The sequence below is a fragment of the Drosophila tropicalis genome, unplaced genomic scaffold, assembly GCF_018151085.1.
Source record: "Drosophila tropicalis isolate 14030-0801.00 unplaced genomic scaffold, ASM1815108v1 contig_845, whole genome shotgun sequence".
Classification (NCBI taxonomy): domain Eukaryota; kingdom Metazoa; phylum Arthropoda; class Insecta; order Diptera; family Drosophilidae; genus Drosophila; species Drosophila tropicalis.
This window is the reverse complement of record NW_027173338.1, coordinates 2,185,295-2,211,064: the sequence shown is the minus strand read 5'-3', so window position 1 is coordinate 2,211,064 and position 25,770 is coordinate 2,185,295. Positions and strand designations below refer to the sequence as shown.

The 25,770-nt window shown below is 35.2% G+C and overlaps 8 protein-coding genes across 14 annotated transcripts; 4 read left to right on the top strand and 4 right to left on the bottom strand.

Moving 5' to 3' along the window:
- Nucleotides 1-513: 513 nt before the first annotated feature.
- Nucleotides 514-13,355, top strand: pes (peste). The gene is made up of 9 exons (XM_068294806.1): nt 514-612; nt 1,439-2,096; nt 2,177-2,474; nt 2,535-2,814; nt 2,867-3,200; nt 7,585-7,887; nt 10,885-11,193; nt 11,261-12,045; nt 12,111-13,355. The coding sequence occupies exons 2-9, from the start codon at nt 1,458-1,460 to the stop codon at nt 12,586-12,588; spliced, it is 3,426 nt and encodes a 1,141-aa protein (XP_068150907.1). The 5' UTR covers nt 514-612; nt 1,439-1,457; the 3' UTR covers nt 12,589-13,355.
- On the bottom strand, nt 13,321-15,258 carry LOC137580287 (protein FAM151B). Of its 2 annotated transcripts, none has more exons than XM_068294258.1 (4): nt 15,133-15,258; nt 14,537-14,755; nt 14,042-14,283; nt 13,321-13,974 (listed from the first exon to the last, which is right to left on the bottom strand). In XM_068294258.1, the coding sequence occupies exons 1-4, from the start codon at nt 15,209-15,211 to the stop codon at nt 13,402-13,404; spliced, it is 1,113 nt and encodes a 370-aa protein (XP_068150359.1). In that variant the 5' UTR covers nt 15,212-15,258; the 3' UTR covers nt 13,321-13,401. The 2 variants fall into 2 exon arrangements, with proteins under 2 accessions (XP_068150359.1, XP_068150360.1); XM_068294259.1 differs by lacking the exon at nt 15,133-15,258 and adding an exon at nt 14,914-15,070.
- Nucleotides 15,259-15,601: 343 nt separating this feature from the next.
- Nucleotides 15,602-18,429, top strand: Snx6 (sorting nexin 6). Of its 2 annotated transcripts, XM_068295409.1 has the most exons (8): nt 15,602-15,731; nt 15,911-16,318; nt 16,389-16,510; nt 16,573-17,017; nt 17,087-17,269; nt 17,444-17,461; nt 17,728-17,837; nt 17,903-18,429. In XM_068295409.1, the coding sequence occupies exons 1-8, from the start codon at nt 15,726-15,728 to the stop codon at nt 17,994-17,996; spliced, it is 1,386 nt and encodes a 461-aa protein (XP_068151510.1). In that variant the 5' UTR covers nt 15,602-15,725; the 3' UTR covers nt 17,997-18,429. The 2 variants fall into 2 exon arrangements, with proteins under 2 accessions (XP_068151510.1, XP_068151511.1); XM_068295410.1 differs by lacking the exon at nt 17,444-17,461.
- Nucleotides 18,430-18,506: 77 nt separating this feature from the next.
- Nucleotides 18,507-19,715, top strand: LOC137581218 (uncharacterized). The gene is made up of 2 exons (XM_068295411.1): nt 18,507-18,966; nt 19,029-19,715. Exons 1-2 carry the CDS (start codon nt 18,754-18,756, stop codon nt 19,680-19,682), a joined length of 867 nt encoding a protein of 288 aa, XP_068151512.1. The 5' UTR covers nt 18,507-18,753; the 3' UTR covers nt 19,683-19,715.
- LOC137581220 (cytidine deaminase) lies at nt 19,700-20,583 on the bottom strand. Its single transcript, XM_068295412.1, has 2 exons — nt 20,227-20,583; nt 19,700-20,167 (listed from the first exon to the last, which is right to left on the bottom strand). Exons 1-2 carry the CDS (start codon nt 20,486-20,488, stop codon nt 19,740-19,742), a joined length of 690 nt encoding a protein of 229 aa, XP_068151513.1. The 5' UTR covers nt 20,489-20,583; the 3' UTR covers nt 19,700-19,739.
- Nucleotides 20,584-22,012: 1,429 nt separating this feature from the next.
- LOC137581253 (cytidine deaminase) lies at nt 22,013-23,864 on the bottom strand. Of its 3 annotated transcripts, none has more exons than XM_068295456.1 (3): nt 23,686-23,864; nt 22,643-22,866; nt 22,013-22,573 (listed from the first exon to the last, which is right to left on the bottom strand). In XM_068295456.1, exons 2-3 carry the CDS (start codon nt 22,710-22,712, stop codon nt 22,131-22,133), a joined length of 513 nt encoding a protein of 170 aa, XP_068151557.1. In that variant the 5' UTR covers nt 22,713-22,866; nt 23,686-23,864; the 3' UTR covers nt 22,013-22,130. The 3 variants fall into 3 exon arrangements, with proteins under 3 accessions (XP_068151557.1, XP_068151558.1, XP_068151556.1); XM_068295457.1 differs by having other exon boundaries at nt 23,695-23,864; XM_068295455.1 differs by having other exon boundaries at nt 22,643-23,864.
- Nucleotides 23,865-24,099: 235 nt separating this feature from the next.
- LOC137581252 (transmembrane protein 222) lies at nt 24,100-24,978 on the top strand. 3 transcript variants are annotated; one of them, XM_068295452.1, is made up of 2 exons: nt 24,100-24,136; nt 24,313-24,978. In XM_068295452.1, exons 1-2 carry the CDS (start codon nt 24,133-24,135, stop codon nt 24,885-24,887), a joined length of 579 nt encoding a protein of 192 aa, XP_068151553.1. In that variant the 5' UTR covers nt 24,100-24,132; the 3' UTR covers nt 24,888-24,978. The 3 variants fall into 3 exon arrangements, with proteins under 3 accessions (XP_068151553.1, XP_068151555.1, XP_068151554.1); XM_068295454.1 differs by having other exon boundaries at nt 24,117-24,136; nt 24,308-24,978; XM_068295453.1 differs by having other exon boundaries at nt 24,131-24,233; nt 24,308-24,978.
- Nucleotides 24,906-25,652, bottom strand: Ssb-c31a (single stranded-binding protein c31A). Its single transcript, XM_068295458.1, has 2 exons — nt 25,489-25,652; nt 24,906-25,266 (listed from the first exon to the last, which is right to left on the bottom strand). Exons 1-2 carry the CDS (start codon nt 25,549-25,551, stop codon nt 24,994-24,996), a joined length of 336 nt encoding a protein of 111 aa, XP_068151559.1. The 5' UTR covers nt 25,552-25,652; the 3' UTR covers nt 24,906-24,993.
- Nucleotides 25,653-25,770: the final 118 nt, after the last annotated feature.

Below are 25,770 nucleotides of genomic sequence, written 5' to 3'. Positions count from 1 at the left end.
ATATGCATAAATAAAAAGTCAACAGCCCACAGAAGTATGCAATAGATTTATTGTTTAATTTATAACTTTTTGTAGACCTTTTGGTTAAAATATGATTTATGATCATGCATTAAGAACAATTTTTGTTTTCAGGACATTCGAGTAATCCTTTTACGGCTTCAAAAAGGAAATTCTTTATCTGACTCTTGCATACCTTAGGGGTTAAATTGCTATCCTAGATCTTTCTGACTCTAAGATTTCGTTCAGTGTAATCATTAACTCTGTTAGGTACAATATTATTTCATTTTGTTCGGGATAAGTTTTTTTTTTTCGTTGGTTCTTAACATTTCTTCACTTTATTTTAATATTTGTTTTGCCCCTGCTTATTTACTTTTTGTTTTTTGTATTGAAGTATTGAAAATTATATTTTCCAACGTCAGTCGCTATCAAGACGGCATTCGTAGCGGTTCCACTCAAATCAAAGTGAACGAAGAAAGTGTTTTTTGATTAAAGTGAAAAAGGGAGAAAAGGGAAAAGTTACAGACTTAATCAATGTTGACTGATAACCTGCAGATCACAACGGAATAAAAGAAGGAAATCAAGCACGAAAGATTGCTAAATATTACATAATAGGTATTGCTTTAATTATAAATTTAACAAATATGTACATTTTATTTAGTGTTTACAAATATGTTTTTTAAAATAGACCTGCAATTTTGCATTATTGATGCTTAGTGTATAGTTTTGATTTTTTATTATAACTGCTTTTTGCCTCTATAACTTTAAAAAAAAGTGGTTTTCCTTCGCAATATTTAAAGTAACGTTAAAAAATTTGGGACATTTATATTTATGGTCAATTTAAAGTCGTGTACCAAATTTCATTAAAATCTTAATAAAAACAAGTAAGTTTTACTTATAAAAGGTTTTCACCAGGTGAATTAAAAGCGCGCAATTCAAGGCTGGTGGCGCTGAATTGTGAAGCTGAGTGCATTTGTCGTGAAAAGAATTTCAACTTGCATATGTAGTTAGTTAACTAGGTCATTCAACTAATGAAAGTAATGTAAATAACTTAATTAACGAACGATTTCCTTAGTGAAAAAATGAATTAGATTGATATGAATTATGCATCGATTCGAAAAGGGAGCAAAAATATGGAATTTTTATTTGAAAATCTAGTTCTGTAATGAAAGCTTTTTATCACGAATCAATATAAATTCTTAATTTATTTAAATTAATAATAAATCAAATAGCGTTAATCACATGCAAAGAGTTTTGACGACATTTTTTCTCTTATATCCATGACTGACCAAGCGAAAAATAAACTGCGATTATAATTAGATCGACAATTAGTTTAAGTGTTTAAGGCTGTTGCTTTTACTACTGTCGGTTATACCTGTTTAGCATAATATAGATACCCAAACCAATGCTTGAATATTTCTAAGCTTCAGTTTCATTTCAGATCCTAAGGTGATAGTGAAATGATCGTTCAACAGCGTGTTATCTGGATTAGTTTAGTGGGTCTTTTGCTATCAAGCATTAGTCTAATTTGTTTGATTAACTTCAATGATATTCATCAAGGAGCATTGGAATGGTTTATGACACTAAAACCAAATTCAATGATAACCAATTTGTGGGAGAATCCAAATTTGGTTATCGATGTGGATCTATATCTCTTCAATTGGACAAACTCAAAGGACTATAATAATCCCGAGATAAAACCATCATTTGAGGAATTGGGTCCATATCGGTTTACAGAGAAAATGCAAAAATTAAATGTGGTTTGGAATGATGAGAATTCTACAGTTTCATATTTTCGGCGAAGTCGTTTCGATTTTATTCCGGAGAAAAGTGCAGGCAATCCAATGGACTTAATTATCACACCAAATTTATTAAGTGTGGGTATACATCAGAAGGCAATGAGTTGGAATCCAGTATTGAGAACTCTTATGCTAATGGCTATAAATGTTTATGGCAATGAGCCGACTATGAGACGTCATGCTAAAGATTGGATGTTTGACGGATTCGATACACCCTTGATTAAGATGAGTAAAATGGTACCAACCAGCATGGTGCCAGAATTAAAATTTCCCTATGAGAAAATAGGCTTCGGCTATCCAGTGAGTTTAAGCCTTAAATAGACATTCGTTGGCTTTATTTACATATAATGTTTGTTTGTTTGTTTCCATCTTAACTAAAGCGCAATGGCAGCACAGAGATCTATGGTCATCACAATGTCTATACGGGTCGTCAGGATTTCAGAAAATTGGGTCAAATAGCACGCTGGCGTTATGATAATGTCTCCTTTGCCAATCCCAAATGTCAGTTAGCAGGCAGCACTGGAGAATTTCATCCCATACCACTGAAGAAGCATAGACCTATATCGTATTTCTTGCCTGATATTTGTCGTGAATTAGAGGTTGATTATTCCGATACCATTACCTATGACGGGCTTGAGGGTTATGTCTATAAAGGCACCGCCAGAAATATGGCAAATGGTAAGACATTGTAACTCCATAGTTTTGAAATCTTTTTTTCATCCTTTTTTTTTGCTGTAGCAACTGTGAATCCCAAAGAGAAATGTCACTGTATGGAAAATTGTAAGGAGGAACGATCAGGAGTATTGAATGTATCAAGCTGTTGGTACGATGTTCCTGTCTTTGCTTCCTATCCGCATTTCTTTAAAGCCGATCCATTCTATGTGGAGCAAGTGGAGGGCATGAAACCAGATAAGGATCGTCATGAAATGACAGTGATATTAGAACCCAAGACGGGTATGATACTGGAGATAAAAGCACGCATTATGGCCAGTCTATTGGTGGAACCAAGACCCGAATCGTAAGTAATAAAAAATGTATTCGAAACTTATCACTAAATCTCGTTTATGTAGAGTCTATCGGAAATCACGTCGCCACTTCTTCCCTCTCATCTGGGCTGATTATAATGTACGCATTACACCAGATTTATTGGATCTCTTGAGATTAGTACCCTTGTCAATAACATTGGGAAAACTCTTTTGCTGCATGGGTGTAATATTGGGGTTAATTCTACTACTCTGGTATCCAAGACAAATCCTGTGGAAGAAACGTCTAATGAAGACAATAGAGATATCTGGCATGGAGGCGCGGTGCATGTCAGAGCAAACAAAAAGTTGTGTCATCGAAGGATCACCATTACTTGATGGCCTACAATATGTTCCCAAAGAGCCGGCGGGACGAGCCAGCTGAATTAGTTTTACCAACTAAACTCATTATGATAATGTGATAAGGATATATTTTAAGGGTCTTAGTTTTTTTTGCTTAAGTGATTAGTTGATATTTTTCTTTAATTGGGTGTGTACAAATTAAGTTAACACATACATATAAATAATTAAAATAAAATTTAACTGTGTTTCGACACATTCTGAAAATACTAAAAAATTCCTCTTTATCACTTGAACTTTGCTTCTTTATTTTGTTACTATTAATCACGCCATAATAAATAAATACATATGTATTTATGTACATAAAACTCTCAAAAAAAAAAAAAATAAGTAAACAAGAATCACTCATCGCCGCCCCCAAATTCTATACCTACTGATAAAAACAATTATGGGTTTTATGATGGGTTTCTCGACACTTTCTGTGATTTTTAGTTCGTATACTCATCATGAGAGTGCAAAAAGAAAAAAAAAGAAAACTATTTTGCAGCCGTTACAAATTTGAAAATTTGACCGTTTTCCAACCGTTTCCGTTTCAATACAAAAATAAAGAGACGAACAGGTTTCTTGCCTCAAGAGAGTAAAAGAGATAATGAGAGAGACGGCCAGAGAGAGAGAGAGAGAGAAAGAGAAAATGAGAGATATTGTTCATTTGTAGTTGTTGTCTGATTATACCCTATAAAGTTAAGTCATATATAAATTTTGACTAAGAATGTTCTTTGGCTTATTAATTTAAGTTTATAAAATAATATTTATACATGTATGTTTGTTTCTTTTTTCTTATTAGATTACGGGCAATTAACACATTAGTGTAACTTATAAATTACTCGTTGCGAACGCTGACGTAATGCATTATGTCAACTGTTTAGGAATTCCCAAAGGAAAACGTATGCCCGGCTCTAAGCTAGTTACACATATTTTATAGGCATTTAATCTTCAACCGAAGTAGAGTATACAGTAGTCGATGCAATCGCATACGTATTTACGCTTAATGAAAAAGAAATAATTGCTGTTGCTTGTCGGTGGCGACTTTTGAAAAATTTTTTTTTTTAGTCACAGAGCAACCGTCTAACGGACCACGACGATCGATCGCGTTTCGGGTCTAGTTCAAGATCAATATAATATAACGGTGCGAAATTAGATTAAGACTTATGCGCGTGCAAGTGAGACGAAAAGACAATTAAAAGCAAAAAAAAAAAAATCAAGTCACTAAAGTGTTGTTGGGCAGAAGGCAAACGCAAGGCGGGGAGACGCCTCACGCAAAGAAATTGTATTTACACATTGGCGTCTCGTTGCGTGTTGCCACCTCGTTGAATATTTATACAGTGACAACAATTTACGATTTACAATTAAAATTAATATCTACAATTGAACTCAATGCAAGTGTCATGCAAAACAAAAAATGCGATTGAATGGAAACAGAAAAAAAACCACAAAACCCGAAGAAGCATTAGAAGTGACATGTAGAGCAAAAAAATAAGTTAACAACGTAGAAGAAGCAGAAGCAGTGCTAAAAAAGCAATATAATAATAACAACAACAAAATGTAAGCAAATTTTTGTAGATAAAGAAGAAGAATTAACGCTACGCACGGCGGCATATGTGAGAGTGAGAGAGACACAATTTGTGTATGTGTGTGTGTGTGAGTGGCAGGGGCGCGGACGCGGACGAACGAATTAAACGTGCCGCGTTTAGCTGTCTCGCTCTATTGTTTGAAGATCAAATATTTTAAATGTTTAACAAATGTACAATTATTAAATATCAGGGAGTTTACTTTTTATGATACTCATATCAAAAGATTCCATGTCTCTGACGCATCAAAGAGAGTGAGTTTGCTAAATGGAAACCGATAAAGTATGTACATACATTTGCATGTGTGTGAATACATACATACATACATATGTATGTATGTACATATAGAACAGATAAAGCGGGTGGGATTTACTCCGCATCCATTTGGTCAAAAAGGGTATACTAAGATTGTCTAAAATGCAACTAAAATTGAATTGAATTCAAATTGATTCGCGATCACCCTGTTTTTACTGGGTGTTGGATTGAATATTTTTGACATTTATCATCTGATTGACGTCAGCTGATTAAAATTTTAATCACAAACTTCACAGTTTATAGACCACTTCATAGGTATTTCTTAGTAATGAAGTTTGTAACGTCATTAAGCAGCTTAGTTAAAGCAAAAACAATCATAGGGTATCTCAAAATCGGATCCTTTAATTAATTGGCCGACTGGTTTTTGTTTTTTGGCACATTGCACCGTCTATTAATAGGACAAAAAGTCAAAAAGCATATAAAAACAAGAGAAAACACAAAAAGAAACAAAAAAAAAAAACGAGACATGTCAACAGGTTGCGGAAGTGACGGGTTGGAATATATTCAAGGACTTGGGCTCTCTGGTAAACAATGTATTTTGGACTAAAAATGAACGTTAAAAGTGAACTCTAATAGTCATAAAGACAACAAAAACAACGAACATATACATATGTATGTACATATGTATGTGTGACTCTTGACCAAGTGCTAATTTACCTGATTATTATTTGCTCAAATGAATTGGCGCTATACGAAAAAAGTATAATCAAATACACAGAAATATGTGTCTGTACTTAGGAAAGGGGTAAAGGGAATAATCAGAGCAAATGAAGGTGCGTTAGAGTGAAAGAAAGCAAGTGTGAGAGGGAGGCATGCAGTGGGAGGTGTCTATATGAATGTGCTAGAGTGTGTGAGTGATATAGATAAAGAGCGGGGCGTAGAAAAACTGGTTTTCCAGTGTGTTTTTAACCTCGCTACGTGTGCATTAATATATAAACACAATTGTACGTGCTTTTTTTGCATTGAAATTGTTTAAATATTGCCAATATGAATACACACCTTCATATAAACATTAAACGCTAAAGGCCTAATCGACCAATTGCAGTTATCAGATAGACAGACGGATGAATGGAGACCTAGCAACACGACACTTTATAGGGCTATGCAATGGTGCAATGGCCATGGTCATATGGCAGACCCTTAACGACCTTTTGCGTCATATATGTACATAACGCAGTAAATGGGTTTTTAATGGTGAAACGTTTCTAAAACTAAGCCAGCCTTTTTTTGTCAATGCCAATAGAAGAAATTTACTTCATTTGTTTCACTTTATAAATTTAAACGCAGTTAGTTGATTCATTGAACTTATGAAGTAAAAAATAGAACTGAGATGAATCATTAACATACATACATATGTACATATTTGGTTTTCTAAAGAAAATTCCTTTTAAACCATGTTCCATATGGGCTTTTGTCAGCTTACATATATAGAATTCGACAATATTTTTTAGTAACACAACCAATAATAGAAGAGTTGAGTTCGATGGTGTTACATATACATATGTAAAGTAAATTTCAACCAAGTTCTAATTCGGAATAATATAATCAAGTTTTAGTTGGTAATTCAGCCTTTTCATAATGAAATTTGATATACTATCAGTTTTTACTTCTATATCTTGACGAGCTTACATGTTAGACTGATTTTACTATATGCTTGGCCTTTTCTATGAGCACTCCTTGATTTCAATCTTAAGAACATATGAGAATGATATACATATCTCTGAGATTGGTTTAAACAGGCAAACATATACATAAATATCGGATTGGCTAATCAAGCATATCTATACCTTCTGGTATCGGAATCATTTCCTTCTTGACGTGGGAAACATCTGACCACTTTTATACAAAATGGTTGCACTTTCTGTAGCCTGGGCAATTATAAAGGAATTCCAAAATACTCTCTTTAAGGGTATACAAATGGTCTTAATTAAGGGAAGTTTTTCAATTGTAATTAAAAGTGTCTCTTGGAAATTTGTTATTTTCAAGCTGTGAGACCCGAGAGACCTAAGAGCCAAATGTTGGGAAACCGGTTTAAAATTATTTGTTTAACCCCTAAAATAAAGTAGTTTACATTGTATTTTACTTATATAAAAATGTATATACTTTATGTACATACATACATACATTTGTATGTGTTTTTTAATTTTGCGGTTAGTAGCAAGTGAAACATTTTTTATTACAATTAGACAACAGAAATAATAATTTATATAAAAAAATGTATAATTAAGTGCGTCGCAGTTAAAAACATTGTCGACTCGACTCGATTCGGCTCGGTTAGTTGGTTGGGGTATTCTAGGGGTGTTTTGTGCACCGCGTGATCGCATTTTTCTCTCCTCTCTTTCTATGTTTGCTCAATTTGTGGCGATTTCTCAGAGTTCCTCGAATTTTATTGGCATTGAGCCTAATGTGTTGCCCTGCCTTTGTGGGGAAATTAGAATTGATAAGCTATAGGCGGCTATTGATGATAAGCAGCTACCCGCATACACATACAATATTTTTACTCACACAACTCTCTTTCCACAGAAACAGCCAACACCAAATACAAAAAGGAAAAAAAAAAAAAATAATAAACCTCATCAATTTAAAGCCAGTGACCAGACAGAGGAGAAGTCAGACAGCAGTCAGTCAGTCAAACAGCCGATTTTGCCCCATCGTGCGCCCCCTGCCTTATTTAGTTGGAGATACAGAAACGAAGTCAGAGAAATGACATCACGTGTGCGTCATTGCGCCCGTTTGGGCATCGTTGTGCTTGGGATCTGTTGCATAGTAGCCGGCATATATCTATTCCGCAATTGGATCGACATGTTCACACGCATGCGCGGCAAGGTGAGTAGACGAGAAGAAGAACATACAGAGTGTTATCTAATCTATCTTATCTTTTTAACATGTGTGTGTACATGGCCAGATTAAGCACAAGAGTTTTCATATTCTTTCATCTCATACACGAATGCATACAGCTGAGTTCACAAAAATATATAGCATCCCATCAAAAAACCATATTTCCAAGTAAAAATGGGACATCGTTTTTTGTCCTTTGCTATTAGGACAGACTTTAATTTATTGTTCTCTTATTAAAGTGTACCAAGATTTAAATTTACTAAATCAAAGAATGGGTCATATAAAGTCGCTAAAGAATTTAGGAGGGGATTCCCAAAAGTCTTGAAACATCCAGAAACGCTTCGAAATTTTGGTACTTTTACAATTTTTACACGAGTTGGAAACAAAGAGATTTCAACTCGTGTAAAATTTAATAAATTTTCATAGGTATTTCATTTACTAGACCAAAAATGATAATTGAAAGTATTTTCAAACCTTTCCATGTCTTTGTTGACCACTTTTTCGGGTTATTTCAGTACTTATTTTAATCATCTTTTAAGAAAATGCAACTAGACTATTGATCTTGATTAGATAAGGCCTTGATCTTGATACTTATACCAAAAATGCTGTTCAGCTTACTTAAGATACTACAGTCAATTTAAGTGAACTTTAAAGCCATAGCTTATTGGCGTTGATATTTTTGTGAACACCGCTGTGCCTATAATAAGTGTATAGTTTGTGAAATTGAAGGGGTCAACTGAGTTGAGTTTTTCTCTCATTTGCATGCGACTTTAACCTCAGTAATTGTCGATTGATTGAAGCTCAATTCAATTCACCGAAATGAATTTTATCTATACCAAAGAGGAAAAGAGACAAAAAGAGAGAGGGAAGAAACACCGAATTATATTTTGCAGGTGTTCAATAAACCAGAGATAAGATACTAAATTTTTGAATGTTAGCATTCTGTTTTTCCTTTTTTTTTTTTGGTGTGTTTCTTTTTTTTTTTTTTTTTGGCAAACTGACTAATAATCATAGTTACTGATTAAGTTGATTGACTGTATCATCCATCAAATGAATCACACAACAGTTGCAGGGTTGATCATCCGATATGAAATTGATCTATAGCCATTATGATGATGGCCAAACGGAAATGTTTTCTTACCTTCCATTTAACACACGCACACAAACAGTGTGTGTTTATTATCTTATCATTCAGTGAAGTGAACAAAAAAACCTCAAAATTAATTTAGCAATAGGTTTAACTGACACATTTTGCTTTCGATTAGGGAAGGCAGAGACGACTCGGCGATTCCATAAAAAGCTTAAAGCAAAGCACCTTTGGTTACAGGTGTTGTGCCCTTGACCGACCATTGCACACCTGCTAATTGATTGACTTCTTTTTCAATAGTAGGTTCTATATACATTCATACATATGTATATCTACACACACGTGCCTTTCAAACAATTTTTATACAAAAAACAAGAAATTTAACAGTATCAGTTTTTCCATTGGGTTAGTCATTTCCGGCTCCCTTAAGAACAAGATTAAACACCACAACAAAAAAGAACCAGACTCTGATTAAGAACACAAAAATTTAAACTTGTGTGTTGAGTTTATTTTATCGCTTAAATAACCCTTTGAATCCAATTTATATCCAGCCATATGAACAATAGTTTTATCGTTGCTATCAACAATTTTTACATTAATCATTTAAATTATATTGACAGCACATCTGGTACAAAATAATCAAGGCGATTTCTAGATAAGTGTTTACATAAGTTTCTGTATCTGCAGTACTTTTTAAATTACATGTTTGCGGAACTATTACTTGATCTTCGCCGTACTTTTATTTGCAATGTAATTTATTCTATTTATTTCAATCAGTTGGCAGATTGTCATACGAAATAACTTTAAAGGGCCTCCATACAAGCCAATGATAAAAATTTAAGTAAAATACAAAATTCTGAATCAGTCAGAGATATTATAACAACTATCTACTTATTTCCAATGTATAAATATTTTTAGTTTTAACTAATATTATCTGAGCATATTTCTAAAATTTCTCTAAAATCAAAGCACTATATAGGCCAAGGGGAATAGCTTCACAAATACACAGTTCAAAATTCAATCGATACAAATCAAAATTTCAGATGAAAAACACATTCGTTTCTTTCTTTTGAGCTTAGGAATGTGATCTTAACTTGATCCAAGATATTTCTGTTCTTGATGTTTAAACATTTTCGAATAAAAGCCGCTTATATATTTTTTTTTAACAAAACAATCTTTGTTTTATATGTTTTATCAGTCTTATGAGCAAACAAGTGGAAACTTTGAAAGCTGGACCTTACAATATTTTTAAGTTCTCGGAAATTTTTTAATCCCAAGTTCCTCTTTGATAAACTCTGTTTCGCTCTTTCTCTTTCGAAGCTACTGATTGCAATAATAAATAATATATGTACATACATACATATATGTATAAAAAAATATTTTCACTAGAAATTCTAAACTTATGAGGGGTGAAGTAATTTTTTCTGAAAGAAATCATTTTTCGCAGAGTTTTAATTTGTGAGCTCTTAATACTTTTTAAAAATTTCTATAAAGTTATCATGTATAGTTATTTATGTATCCTTCAATAATAATAATAATTATTTCACAATCAGTGAAAAGTATGATACATTATAATAGTGACTAATCCTTTTAAGTCAATCTTAATAGTTTGACTTTAAAATATTAAACAAATTTACTTTGGACTTCGAGTCTGAATTGTTGGAATTTTATTTTATAGAGTTATTTAAATCTTAAAGCCTCTTCTACTTACATAAATAAGTCATTTAAATAGTCTATGCATAAATCCAAAACTAAAAGGCTTTTCGTTTGGTACTCTACATATATTTTTCTAAAATTGAATCAATAAACTTATACTAATGAAGCTCAACATGTATTTAAGCTAATTGATTTCAATTACCAATAACTAACATTTCGGATAAATTTTGTTTGCTTTATAGGAAATGGCACTCAGTCCCACATCGAGATCATATGATGGCTGGAAAGTTTCACCTTTACCATTGAATTTCGATGTTTACATATTCAATTGGACAAATCCAGAGTATTTTTATATTGGCTCTGGACAAAAGCCACGCTTCGAACAACTGGGACCATATCGTTTTAGAGAAAAACCCGATAAGGTCGATATCAAGTGGCATAATCAAAACTATTCAGTATCATTTCGCAAGAAGTCATTTTTCTATTTCGATGAAGAGGGCAGTAATGGAAGTCTAAGTGATGTTATAACATCAGTTAATACCATTGCACATGTGAGTATTGAATTGCAAACGAATTTCATATTTTGAACTAGAATGAATGTATAATTTTACTATTCAGGCTGGAGCTAGACGTGCATCTGATTCATTTTTGGGTAACATAATGCTCAACGGTGTAAATTCGGCTTATTCCCAAAAAATTAGCATAACAACAACGGCAGAGGAGTTTCTATTTAAGGGTTTTGAACATCCTTTCATTAGCATTGGAAATGTTTTAAGTCCCTCGATGGTGCCATTTAAACGTGTTGGCTATCAATATCCACGTAATGGCTCAGCTGAATTTGATGGCGATATTAATATGTTTACGGGAGCTGATGATATTGCGAAAATGGGACAGATTCATACATGGAACAATATGACACATACAGGAGCATTTGAGGGTGCCTGTGGTCAGGTTATGGGCTCCATGGGTGAATTCTTTCCACCCAATTTGAAACCAAAAGATACTGTTTACATGTACATGCCGAAAATGTGTCGGGCCGTGCCCTTGGATTACACGGAAACTGTCACTGTGCATGGCGTCACGGCATATAAGTTTAGTGGTACGGATCATGCATTGGATAATGGCACCGTGTATCCAGAGACCAAATGTTTTTGCGGAGAAGGCGACTGCCAACCGATTGGTGTGATTAATATACGCAACTGTGCACAGAATTCCTCCGTGTTTATGTCATATCCACATTTCTATAAAGCGGATCCTATTTACTTGGAAGCTATCGAAGGTTTGTCACCGGATAAGTCGAAACATGAATTCTTTATGACCTTAGAGCCCAATGCTGGAGTACCCATGGATGTGGGCGGTGGTTTTCAAGCTAATTATCTTATGGAGCCAATACCTGGAGTGAGGTAAAAAAAAAAAACGAAATACGAAAAAATGTTATGTTCAACCACTAAGTTACCTTCTTTTACAGTTTGTTCCGCAATGTTCCACGTGTCATGTTGCCGATGATGTGGTGCGAGGAGCGAGTTCGTGTCACAGAAGAAATTGCCGCTGACATCGCATTAGTTCCTTTAATAGTTCTCTTGGGCCAAATAGTCACTGGTATATTGCTAGCTGGTGGTTTAATTTGCACCTGCTGGTATCCCACGAGGCAAGTGACACAACTTTGTCATGGTGATCCCAAGGCCAAGGCAATGGCCTTGCGTCCACTTGCCGCATTTGGTGGTGTTGGCACCACTGCTTCAAATTCATCGCCTGCTACTGCTGGAGGGGCAGCAGCAGCAACAGCGCCAGGAATACTTTTACGTTCGACGCATGAACGCATAGGAGTCCGTCTGCTGGATTACAGACGTGATTCCGGCTTACAAGAGGAGCAGAATAGCATGGAGAACTCACCGAGAGAGCGTCTGATAACTGAACCAGACTCGCCAGATGTGATAGTTAGATAATAATTAAGTAGTAAATCGGTTAACACATATCTAAAGATTTTTCTATTGTTTGAGAAAAAACCATTTAAGCTCAAGACTTGTTAAATTGTTATCTACCTAGCTTAGATGAGTACAAAAGTTATGAAGCCATTTTGCCTATGCCTATGCCAATTTATATCATTTACATCACATGCCCGCATATACCTAATCTACATTAATAGGAGATATACAGAAATCACCCTTTTCCAAAACACTTGAGAGAGAGAGATTTAAATAAGATTATTTATTTTAGTGCCAAAAAGTAGAGAAAGCAGCACATTATAAAAAAAATATATACATATATAAAAGAAAAAAACAAAAAGTCATTAACTATTTTAGTTCAGAAACAAAATGTATATATAAAAACCGAAACTATTCATACCCACAATCACCTAATTTTGCCCATCATTGAAAAGTTTACACTGCTCACGTCCAAAGTATTTATGTAGATTAAATATAATATATAAAATAATTATTATTGTAATACGAGATTTTAGTAGTTTTTTTTTTATACGAACACCTCAAACGTGTCAATGAAGTGATATAAAAACCAATTGTTCATCAACATTAATAGTATGAGAAGGTTATCATAAATTATTTTTTTTTTTGGGCCAAAACAAAACTAAATACCTTCCAAAAAATGTATGCTAAAAATTCCTTCTTTAATTTTAATAATGGTAATGTATAAATAATAAAAGAGAGAAAACCATTGAATATAATGAATTAAATGAAAAACTTTTCGTTATGAATTTATTCACAGTTTAAATGTTTATTAAAATTACAAAAATTAATCCTTCAGATGCGCTGAAGATAAGTGGACAGAGCCCAGAAGCAAAGGCTCACAAATCCAAAGCTAACCAGAGAGTTAAAGGTATTGGCCCCACCGCTCCCAGCATTGCCCAAATCCAATTGCGAGGCCAGCTCCTCGGGAACATCCAAATAGACACGCTCCACACCAAAGCTAAAAATCAATTCTCTCAATAGGGCAACATCCACATAATCACCATCGGATGACCAAATGGTTAAAGTGCTTTCATTTGTCTCATTAACAGCTGCCACCAAATTATGAAGGCGGTCAGCACTATTGGCTGCGATACCGGCACGCACAGGAAACGTGATGCCCATAGCTAGCTCCTTTGACAGGACATTATTAGATTTGAGAGTGTCCAACATGGCATCGCATTGATCCTGTGTGTATTCGCCTTCTCTGAAATCGGCCCCCCAGTTGGTGGTCCAACCAATGGAAAGAACAGCCTGCTTATAACGCATGCAACCGGCAAAGAAACGATCCGGATCCACTGGAACTGTTTTATTCTGCTCCACAGGGCCACTGAGAATATCGGCGTTTAGCCAAATCGGATAGGACATCTACATATAAAGTTAATAATAACATTACATTAATTTCTGATTGTCTTTGGTGGAAAAATTCTCTTACATTTGGTATGGTGACATCTAAAATGTCTAGGGAACCTTCGAATACTTCAATGGACTTAAAATCCAATTTCACGCCCTTTTCCGCACCCTCATGGGCATCATTATAGTCTTTGATTTGATTAAGAAAGTCTTCTAGTGTTATATCCGAAATTGTTGCTGGCGGATGAGCCATTACGGGTAAATCTTCACCTTCGTCATTGATCTTGCCCAGCACAATATCCGCTTCAATGAAATCAATGTCACCTTTAATAAAAGAGACAAGGGCAAAGAATTTTAAAATTTATTCGATTTAAAGAGTTGAGATCAGGACCGAATCTAGTTAGTTCTGGAGGGAGGACAAGAGCACTGTGGCGTCTCCATAAAAGCATAACGAAAACGATTTTTATGTGCACTAAAATTCGATTTTCGAAAGCATTCACAAGTTTTCAGGCCCTCCGACACTCTCAGCTCCTTCACCTGCACTTCTCCAAGTCCGGACCTGGTTATTATTACTTACCGCTTAGAGCCGCGTCCAGCAATTGTTGACTGTTGACGGCATGAGCCCAGCTGATATCTGTCAAATTTTTGACCTTGGCTTTTCCCCTTATTCTGACCATTGCATGCTCCGTATTCTGGTCCACCAAAGAAATAGGAATTGTTTCTTCAACCTGTCCGACTTCGTAATGATAATAACTGCTAGCATTCAAAGCAATTCCATTGATGGGGCCCACGAGTGCTTCATGTGAAAAATTGGAATTAATACACACACATACATACACAGATATGCCAATAAGTATATGAAAATGTCGATGGGAACGTGAGCAAAGTGCGAATGTGTGAAATAGATAAGTGTAGGGGGAAGGGGCAATTGGGCGATGGAGAATGGTTTCTTACCTTTTTTAATACCTTTTCAAAAATGTACATACATACATATGTATGAAAATTAAATGAAATCAAATGACTGCTGAAACGCTGTTGCACTGAAGCAAAGTGCCAACAACAATTGAATGTTTATATGTATGCAAGTATTTTTGTTTTAATTTTTTTTTTTTATGTTTTTAGCGCAGTCGCATTTAACAGTGCGCGCAATTTGAATATGATGTAAAGATTTACCATGTAAGAACAAATAAAGAGTAAGTATTGTTATTGATTTTGACCCCAGTTGGGGGCTATCACGAGAAACGGGAAACATTTTCTGCACTAGTTAACAATCAACAATGTACTGAAAAACGATAAGCCTAGTACAAGCAATTAACAATAAAGTTATTGGCACGTATCTTAAGCTTTCAATTGATTAAATTAATCTTTCTTAGCTGCTTGCTGCCATAAGCAATTAACAGATTTTCTCTGTAAACTACAAAAAGGTCAGATTTTGCTAATTAAAATTGCAAGTGTCAAATGATTAAATACATAATATGTATGAATTAATAGAATTTCCATAAATATTCTTCTTTATTGGCAATTAAAAAGCCTAACGTTAAAATGTTATTGAATTTAAATTCAAGCGCCTTGCTGTAACGGTTTACTGTTAACATAACAGCGATGACTGTCAAAGGCATCCTATCAAAAAAAAAAGCTCATCACTAAGTGCAACTTTTTGTTTTGGTATTTCTGTACGAAACGCTTTAGGAACAAATTTCAAGACAGAAATTAAAACAATTGTTTATTATTATTTTTAGAACAATTTAATTTGCACAGTTACAAAAATGATGGTAAGTTAAAATTTAATTATAAAGAAACTGGGAGATGATATAAAACAAGATCTTCAGTTGCAAAAATGCAACAAAAGATAAATTACTAGTTGACGCACACACACACAGCCAAACAATTTTTCTTATCAATAAAAATAGGCGTAATTAAAATGTGCAATAAACGTTTATTTTTTATGTAGGACGGAACGGATGAGTCAAACATACTAAGTAGTCCCTCAGCAAACAATGGAAATGGTATTACATTGGAAATCGGTTCGCCCTCAAATCCACTGGCGAATCCAGGTCCGACTTCCACCACTGGGGGAGCAACAAATGGAAGCGGCGGGTCAGCAACCTCGCCGGATAGTTCATCCACATCAGCACCAGTGACGACACCAGTTGGTGGTGCTCTGCCACTGGGTGAAAATGCATTGCATGTTGAGATTTCCGATGCGCTCAGTGAAAAAGAGAAGGTGAAATTTACAGTTCATACAAAGACAACGTTGCCGGGATTTGCCAAAAAGGATAATAATGTGGTGCGACAACATGAGGAATTTGTGTGGCTGCATGATCGCATCGAGGAGAATGATGACTATGCGGGCTATATTGTATGTTTCTTTATTGAAGTTGTTCGACTTACATAGTAATTGATAATAATTTGTTGTTGTTGTTATTTAGATTCCCCCATGCCCGCCACGTCCAGACTTTGATGCCTCACGCGAGAAACTACAGCGTTTGGGCGAGGGTGAGGGTAACATGACCAAAGAGGAATTCAAAAAAATGAAATCCGAACTGGAGGCGTAAGAAATCGACACTATCTTTAAGTTTTAAACACGTAAAAATTTAATCTTTCTATATTTAGAGAATACTTGGCCACCTTTAAGAAGACTGTGGCCATGCATGAAGTATTCCTAAGACGTTTGGCCAGTCATCCTGTTTTTCGCGTCGATCAACATTTAAAAGTATTCCTCGAATACGATCAGGATCTGTGCGCTAAGCCACGCAAGAAAATGGCCATTTTTGGTGGCTTTGTCAAATCATTGGGCAAAACAACGGATGAGATATTGCTAAGTGCCACAGTTCGGGATGTGAATGATTTCTTTGAAAATGAACTCCAATTTCTTACTGAATATCATGGTCATTTGCGTGAGGCAGCCGCTCGAACTGAAAAGATGACCCAACGACACAAAGATGTTGGTGATTCGCATCAGAAAATATCTAGTGCACTGACCCAACTATCCACAATCGAAAAGGGCAATGTAGAGACTTTTGTTGCCAAAGCTGCTGAGATTTTCGAAAAGATTAAGGTGAGCAGAAAGATTGGTAGAATTATGTATCAGATAACTGTTCTACGATATTTCTTATCGTGTTTTTAGAATCTTGAAACTCGTGTGGCTAGCGATCAGGACCTTAAATTGGGCGACACTCTCCGCTATTATCAGCGTGATAGTGATGCTGCCAAAGCATTGTTAATACGTCGCCTACGTTGCCTGGCTGCTTATGAGACAGCCAATCGTAATTTGGAAAAGGCTCGTTCCAAAAACAAAGATGTTCATGCGGTAAATATGATTTCAGGAAATAAAACTAACAAAAAAGAAAATTCATTTCGTGCAACGGCCACCCTTCCCTTGTTCTGTTTTAAACATGCAAAACAAATTTTTTAAACAAAAAACCTTTGTTCTTTTGTTCACATCTCGATCTTTCGCGCTTTCACTCTGTCTCTTCCGCTGCAGCCTCTGGATGTGCAAGAGGTATTTGCCAAATTGTTCTTCATTCAAACAAAAAAAAAAAAAAAAAAAAACAAATAATAAATAAGCAACACACACACAAAATGTTCTGTAGATTATCCCTTAGTAATTGTCCTCATTCAAATATTATATACATTGGAGTTGCCGCATGCTTGTTCACATTTTATGTATATGCCCGACGTAGCATGCCCATATTGTTTTTAAAACATTGCCTAAAATATTATCTTTTAAACCATCTAATTGTTATTAATGACATTTGAATTGTTTAGGCTGAAACTGCTCAGGCTGAGGCATGTGAGAAATTCGAGTCAATGTCGGCCTGCGGCAAGGAAGAGTTAATTGGTTTTCGTAATCGTCGTGTGGCGGCTTTTAAAAAGAGGTAAGTTAAAATGTTCTCAAAGTACTCAGTAAAATTAATAATCAAATAAAATTATGTTTCTCTAGTCTTGTTGAACTCTCCGAACTGGAAATCAAGCATGCCAAAACTCAATACGAATATCTTCGTCAATCTTTGTTGGCCTTAAAGGAAATTGCCTGAGATACTAGGCAGGAAGATGATGGTAATGATGTTGATGATGATGATGATGATGATAATGAGGGGAAACTGGACGCAAATACCATGTCATCCGCACATTGTTTACACATTGAATCATAGCAAAGTCCCCCCGTCCCCTCTATCTCTTTATACCCTGAAGTAAATCAATTGTTTCATTGCTAAGCAAAAAAGAAAGTTTTATCAGTTTTATAAAACTCGTCTGCCTATCTCTCTATCTCTAATTTTTTATTATTATTATTATTATATATAATAATTATTACAGTTATTGTACTATATATGTATTAATTTTTTGTTTTGTTTTGTAAAACAAAACGCTTTTATATTGTGTCTAACGAGCATTCCTTTATAAACAAAACACATTTATATTGTAAACGCATTGAAAAGCTGAATATATTAAAAGAAAAATTTATGTGAAGTGATTATTATACGCTTTATACAATATAATATGGTATAAAATTTAAGTAATATTGTTGTATAGAAAAATAACTCTTTCTAAACCAGTTTTCTTTTTGTTTTTTGTAAGTATCTATAGATAGTCGACTGGTTGTCATAGATCAACAAATTGTTAGCTCTAGGCAACATAACAAACACCGGTTAGAATTTTCAGTAGTCCATCCCCGCACAAGAACTGCAACAACCGTCTAGAATTCAACCCTCAAAAAACCTTAAATTGTTTAAATATTAGTATTTAAAAGTTCTCTTAGATTTTCTTAGTTTCTTTTTCGTTTACGCATTCACAATGGATGAATTTGGTTGTCTGGATTATAAGAAGCCACCGAACTCTGTGGTGCCCGATATGCGGACCTCTACTTATCGCGGACATCGTCATATTACAGATGTGCGATTGGGCAATAAATTGAATGCAAAATTTCCGAATAAAAACATATATGTGCGGGATCCTTTGCTGCATGAAAAACAATTTTCCGAATATGGAGCCAACTACGAATGGAAGGTGACTAGAAAGAAGGTTGATTAAAATATTTAACTTATTGCATACAAAATTTCTTTTTTTAGTATGGCGACCCGAATATTTTGCGCAATCCTTCGCTTAATATGAATATTCAGTTCATGAAACCCTTCGAGCAGGGTAAAATTCGTTTTGTAAAACGAAAAATGAAACCCATGAGCAGTGTAAGCATGGATACATACACACCCAAGGATTTGCCACTGGAGGAAGATCCTTTACCCCTAACCATGCCGACGCCGGTGCAGTCCACCAAATTGATTATTGATCGCTCCAAAACGGGTTATAGCAAATATTTGGATCCATCGGCCACCACATATAATTTGTCGTATGTACGCTATAATCCCAAGGAATTGCAGGCTGGAGTTGCTGCTCATGATAATGTCACATTTTGGAATTGGAATGAACATATGCCGGCGGGTAAGAAGGTAACTCGTGAACCCGATGAGAATATGTGTGATACGACGGCAGCCAAGAAGTGTCCCAAGCGTATCTTGGAATACCAGAATCAAACGAAACGTGTACCAAATACTGGCATGAAAACCGAAGTGCGTGATAATTACAAGGATCCACGTTTCGATAGTATGGACTACGATTTATCCGATGTGAAGCCAATATTGCTGCATGAACCGATTACACCGTTTGCTAAGAAGAGCGAATATGCTATCTACGGATCGGGCGAACCAGTTTTGAAATATGTTTAAATTAAATTCAATATACATATGTATACAACAAAAGTACTTGAGTTTTTATTACTTTGACTAAAAGACTGTGAAACTATGTGGCATTAGATTGTAGATAGATGTAACCAAGATTTCATCATCATCGCCAATGGCCGGAATGATTGTCTCATCTTCCGGAGCTTTGGCTATATACAGAGGAATATCAGCTTTGGCAAATTCAAGTATAAACTGACGGCACACGCCACACGGTGTGGTAAATCCCGATGGATGAAAGGCAACTACAGCTCCAGCTGTATACTTCAGGACACCCTCGCTAATACCCTTGGCCAAGGCTGCACGCTCAGCACAACAACCGGGAGTGAAAGCCACATTCTCAATATTACAACCAGCATAGGTTACACCACTTTTAGAACGGAACGCTGCACCCACTTTAAATTTACTATATGGGGCATAGGCATTGTGCCGGACATCCAAAGCCGCATCCAATAGTTCACGGCTAATGTCATCTGTCATCCAAAGAAACTATAAGAGTAATTTAAATATTGCCCAGAATTGGCTCACTTACCCAGCTCGGAGTATGTGGTAATGTATTCATCCAACATCTTGGGATGTGGCAAGTTCGGCGATGTGCTTATTGCTTTCTCATTTAAAGTTGCCTGCGCTGCCGCCGCTGCCTTCGTTTCTCTTTTGTCCACCTCACATTGGAGTTCCTTCAAAGCATCCAAATAGTCATTTATTTTTTTATTTAGCTTACGCTTATTTAATTCCTCTTCCATTTCGTTGAGACATTTTATGTATTTCTTAAGAAGTTGACGTTTTTCCAACATTCTTTTTTTCTAAATTAACACCAAATTTTACAAGCCAAAAAAATTTATGTCTTTTCAAGTCTAATCTAGACTAATCAATCCAAAAGTACATTTTAGTTAAGAATTTTTGACAGATAAGACGTAGGCTATAACATATGTATGTACGTACGATTTGTATGATATTGGGGATTCCCCATTTATTTTGTTTTGCAAAAACATTTTGTAGTGCATTTTTATACCCTTACAAAGAAGTTATATAAATTTCTTTCAGACTACAATTTCAAACAAATTTCAAAAGGTTTAAATCAATTCAATTTGAATTTAGTTTACTTTAAGATGCCCTAAAACTATTAAATATTTGAAATTAATTTCGAGCTTACAATACGGACTGAAAGACATTTATAAAACTTCGACATGCATTTTTGAAATTCTCAAAATATGCACTAAATTATAACTTAATGAATTAAATGGCGTTTGTTTTTCCGCTTAAAAAGATATCTTAATATCTTGATTTTAGCATGAGTTACATTTCAATTAAAATTGAATTTAAAACCTTTTTAAATAAGACATTACTTTTGAAAATCGGTTAAATTTCGTCAAAGTTAACAGTTTTTAAAGAATATTTGAACTTCCCGTTCATCACTCTGCCTGTTCCCATCTCCTTTATGTATGAAGGTTAACTATATAATATAGTTCCCATAGAAATGACGTGATTATAATACAATTTTAAACCAATACCTTTGGTTTTTTCTTAGCGATTGTCAAAAAATTGAAACTATTTATGTTATTTTTATTGCTAGTGTCTAATTTCATAAAAATTGGGTTATAGGAATCATAGATTAAGAAGAGAAAGGGTAGAGCTAGCAAGGGTATAGAAGTTTCGGTACAGCTTAAGTATGCTCGGTTTTATGGCTTTTTCTGAGAAATGTAATGAATGCATCACGACGATTCGAATTGCAATAATAAATCGGTCAAGAATGGGGAAAGAGAATGCCAGTAACAAAAGCAAATAATCATGGAATTCGTACTTCCAAAGAGTTTTTACTTGAATAGTTTGAAACTGGAGATCGATGTATGTATGTACATATGTATTCAATATTATGGGGAATCCCCCAAAAGATGGTAATATGTATCTTTATTATAGAGACAAACTTTTAAAAGAATTTTAAGTAGGAGAAATAAGAAATAAGATAAGAATAAGTAAAAGGTATAAAAGTTTATAAAAATTAGTTAAATTTTTCAATTAGTAAAGGTAAATAAAAAGGGTCATAAAAAATGAGTCGTGTGTTTTAAAAACGACATATAAACCTTTTCTATTCATAAAACCATTAGGGAAAATTCAGTTCATTCATGCATTTAAAAGAGAGAACCAGCCCATCCCATATAAATATACATACTATGTACATATGTGTATACATCGTAAACTATAGGGGCTCGTCATGCCCTCCTCTCTCTCATCTTTGACGCAAGTTTGTTGAAATACTTCTGTATTTGACACACATTTAAAGAAAAATAAATAAATAATAAGCTCACTTGCTAAACACATTGTTTTGTTTACTACTGTTATTTTTACTTTATTTTAAAAATGATTAGATTAGATTACAATTATATGTAGATTGATATTGGATTGGATTTTCGCCAACCTTGAACTGCCTCCAAATTATTACTTCCGATAGGTGTGAAAACTGCTTGGCAACAGATTAAAGATTGAAGTAGACAAAATTGGATCATCGGGATGAAAAGGCTCTTCCTTAGTCTCGAGTCTATGATCCAGAGCCTGTCCTATATAAATAGGAATATCATCGGTGGCAAATTCACGTATAAATTGCCTGCACACACCGCACGGAGGGGTAAAGACATCCTCCTGATAGGCCACAACGGCGCCTACAGAGAATTCCCTGGCACCCTCACTCACGGCCTTGGTCAGGGCCGTACGCTCGGCACACGAACATGGTGTGAATGCTGCATTCTCCACATTACAACCGGTAAAGATTTGATTTGAGGGTATGGCGCGAAATGCAGCTCCCACCTTGAAACCACTATAAGGAACATAGGCATGTTGACGGACAGCAAAAGCTGCCTTTAGCAGCTCTTGGATTGGAGCATCTACAAAACCAAAGAGAAATAACTATATTTCTGAAAAATATTGGATTAAAATTTGAGGGGAAAACTTACCTAGACTACCAAAGGTAACCACCTCTTCGGCTTTGTCGGGGCGGGCAAAGTTCTTAATTAAGTTTGACATGATGTAATTAATATTTAATAAATATATAGTTTTTTTTTCAGTTAGTTAAAGTATATTTATAACCAAATAGTGTGTGCGTGGCTCCCGTGTGTTTCTCCTTCGAACGTCCGCTGGCAAATGGACGGTTTGTGATCTCTGTTGTTAGCTATGACGGCTAAAGCCGTTCGTGGTGTTGTTGGTGGTGGCAAAAATAAACATTTGGTCAAATAAACGAGAGCCAGAGAGAGTGGAGAGCGGCACGGTGTGGGTTGCTTGATAAGAGCCATTCGAGCGTGGCATAAATATTATATATTAACAGATGCTTTCTTTTTACAATAGTATTGGAACGATCGGGTAATTACCCGTATTGTATATTCGATTCTCTACAACTTGTGTAAAATAATAATAGTATAATAGTAGTTTTTATTGCAATATTTTTCATAATGAAATTTGTTTCTACCAATGGTCAATGGCCCAAAGAGATAAAGTATACAATTTGCTATAGAACATAATCCAATATGTATATACATATGTACATATGTAAATACAAATTTCAAATTTCGTTTGGCTTTTATTTAAACAATTGCCTAAAAATTTTGAATGTGTTTGTATTTATCTGTCTATTATTTTCAAACACATTTTAAAATTTAAAACGGACATTTGGTATAAAGTATTTGAAATTATCTCAAAATCTAATTTTGAAGACTGCTGCTGACTGGCCGTTATAAATTTCAATGAGGATTCTGGTGTTGGCTCTCCCAAAACACCCGAACACCCGGGTAATTTACTTCCACCCGCTGTGGGTGATGTAGGCGATGGCAATGAAAACATATGTATAGGACCTGAGCTGTACCACCTATTCCGGCTCCTGAATCATTTCGTTGGTATCAGGATTATTATTAAATGTAGGCAAAGCATCTGTCAAGGACATGCCCTCATTAGCTCCCGCTAGCACTCCCCACACAATTGGTGGTTGTCAAGCCACTCTTACTACCATTCTCACTGGCCACGTCCTCCCTGCCGGTTGGTTCTGCATCATAATTGTTAGTGTATTAATTATATTAACTGACAAACCAAAACAGCTCAACAAATAATCAACACTAAACAGCTGTTTAAAAGTGACATTTTCCAACACTGTCCATACAGTGGACTCTTGATTAACAAATACAATTCGTTCCATAATCTTGTTCCTTAAGCAAAACCACTTTTCCACATTAACGCGTTTCAGGTTAAAATAAACTTTTTACGTGATTCAACTTGAACTGATAGCGAAAGAAAATAACAAAAAAAGCATTAAAATATTTTAAGCTTCTATTGTAAAAAAGTTAAATAAAATTTAACACATATTTTAAGGAGAAAGAAAAGATGTTTTTACTTTTGTAGTTCGTTATCTGAGGGTCCACTGTAAAGTCGTTTGTTTGCATTGGGGGTTTATGTACATATGTGTAAGTGCTCTGAATTTTCTTGTTATCACAAAAACACAAATTTTTTTTAGTCATTATCGGAAAAATTTCCCCATTAGTTACCATTTAGCTTTACTTAGTGAGTGATTGTTTTCGTTTTGTGCTTCTGCTTTCATATTTTACAATGACTACGTCGACATCATCCTTATCCAGTACAGCGTCGAATCATCAAAGGCAGCCCTCGCAGGACGTGGAGATTAATATGGCTAGATCCGAGGGCGGAGCAAGTGTGCCAGAACGTCTGCCCCCAGTTAACGCAGATGACCAACGCTTTCCCTATTGCATAGTTTGGACTCCGATACCAGTTTTGACCTGGATTCTACCGCTAATCGGTCACATGGGTATTTGTACATCAAGTGGAGTTATTAGAGACTTTGCCGGACCTTATTTTGTATCAGAAGATAATATGGCCTTTGGACGGCCAGCACGATATCTGCGGCTGCATCCAAAGTACGTGAACGGTGGTTCCAATGCTTGGGACGAGGCTGTTTCCAAGGCATCCGTATTGTACGGGACCAGGACACATAATATATTCTGCGACAATTGTCATTCGCATGTGGCCACCGCCCTGATTAATATGCGGTACAAAGATAGCTCCAGTTGGAATATGGTAATTCTTTGCTTCTGGATTTTCTTCTGCGGCCGCTATGTGGGAATTTTGGGATTCATCAAGACATGGCTGCCATTTGCAATACTTGTGACGATTTGCGTGCTCCTGGGTGTTTACTTCTAAGCAAATATGTAATTGAACTTCATCTTAGATAATTTTTTTATTGTATTTAAAACAAAAATGTTAAATTAATTTATTTGATGTGTGACTCATATTCATTTTGGCAGTTTTAATTTTCGACAGCTTGCGTTATCTCGTCGGCAAGCTCAAGGAGCGTCTTCCACTGTTGTATGGATAGAGAAATGCCTTTCTTGCCTGGCAAAATTTCTCCATTTTTCTCGTAATGCTCACGAATATCAACCATTTTACGACCGCGGAATTCATTAATGCGTACCTGCCGCAACTTTTCCAAAGTCCAAGTCGTAGGTCCATCACCTCCTCCACCAGTGTCCTTTTTGGAGGAAGAAGTGGCTTTTGATTTTTTGTTAGGCGGTGGATTGCGCTGTAATATTCACATTCGAAATCATAATTGCTTTAAGATAAAGATTCTGTTTTTTTTTTCCAATTTTCTGATAAATTTATCTTCTTTTGGACACTTTTGATGCTTTTTAATTATTTTTGCCATTTCAGCAAGGCTTGGACAAACAAATGCAATTACAAACGCTTTTTATACGGAAAGCGCGCTCTTTCTTAGCCGTCGTTCAATCTGAAATACTACACTTACATCTTCTGGACCGCTGTCACTTTCGGAAGAAGTTGACTTACGACTCTTCTTAATCTTGGGCATCTTTATTTCTTTTAAATTTATTTTTGAAGAAATATTACAGGGAAAAATAATTTAATACGCCTGAAATAGCGGCAGTTCGACCTGGCAGTTCTCAAAAGTGAATCTATTATTTTAGAGTGACCTAATTTTATTTTTAGTCGGTAATATCGTGATTCGTGATTTTCGGGATATTTTTGATTTGCAGTTTCAATCAATACCTTTTAAAATTCTACAATTTTT

Coding starts and splice junctions, on each gene's coding strand:
- LOC137581253 (XM_068295455.1), bottom strand. CDS start 22,712: ATGTCAAACTTAATTAAGAACTTTGCCCGCCCCGACAAAGCCGAAGAG. Junction 22,574..22,642: donor GGTTACCTTTGGTAGTCTAG/GTAAGTTTTCCC, acceptor TTGGTTTTGTAG/ATGCTCCAATCCAAGAGCTG.
- LOC137581218 (XM_068295411.1), top strand. CDS start 18,754: ATGGATGAATTTGGTTGTCTGGATTATAAGAAGCCACCGAACTCTGTG. Junction 18,967..19,028: donor GAGCCAACTACGAATGGAAG/GTGACTAGAAAG, acceptor TTCTTTTTTTAG/TATGGCGACCCGAATATTTT.
- pes (XM_068294806.1), top strand. CDS start 1,458: ATGATCGTTCAACAGCGTGTTATCTGGATTAGTTTAGTGGGTCTTTTG. Junction 2,097..2,176: donor AAATAGGCTTCGGCTATCCA/GTGAGTTTAAGC, acceptor TCTTAACTAAAG/CGCAATGGCAGCACAGAGAT. Junction 2,815..2,866: donor GTGGAACCAAGACCCGAATC/GTAAGTAATAAA, acceptor TCGTTTATGTAG/AGTCTATCGGAAATCACGTC.
- Ssb-c31a (XM_068295458.1), bottom strand. CDS start 25,551: ATGCCCAAGATTAAGAAGAGTCGTAAGTCAACTTCTTCCGAAAGTGAC. Junction 25,267..25,488: donor GTGACAGCGGTCCAGAAGAT/GTAAGTGTAGTA, acceptor TGAATATTACAG/CGCAATCCACCGCCTAACAA.
- LOC137581220 (XM_068295412.1), bottom strand. CDS start 20,488: ATGTTGGAAAAACGTCAACTTCTTAAGAAATACATAAAATGTCTCAAC. Junction 20,168..20,226: donor TACCACATACTCCGAGCTGG/GTAAGTGAGCCA, acceptor TTTGGATGACAG/ATGACATTAGCCGTGAACTA.
- LOC137580287 (XM_068294258.1), bottom strand. CDS start 15,211: ATGTTTCCCGTTTCTCGTGATAGCCCCCAACTGGGGTCAAAATCAATA. Junction 14,756..15,132: donor TCTTTATTTGTTCTTACATG/GTAAATCTTTAC, acceptor TTTCACATGAAG/CACTCGTGGGCCCCATCAAT. Junction 13,975..14,041: donor TAGATGTCACCATACCAAAT/GTAAGAGAATTT, acceptor CTTTATATGTAG/ATGTCCTATCCGATTTGGCT.
- Snx6 (XM_068295409.1), top strand. Junction 16,319..16,388: donor ATGACTATGCGGGCTATATT/GTATGTTTCTTT, acceptor GTTGTTATTTAG/ATTCCCCCATGCCCGCCACG. Junction 17,018..17,086: donor AGATTTTCGAAAAGATTAAG/GTGAGCAGAAAG, acceptor TCGTGTTTTTAG/AATCTTGAAACTCGTGTGGC.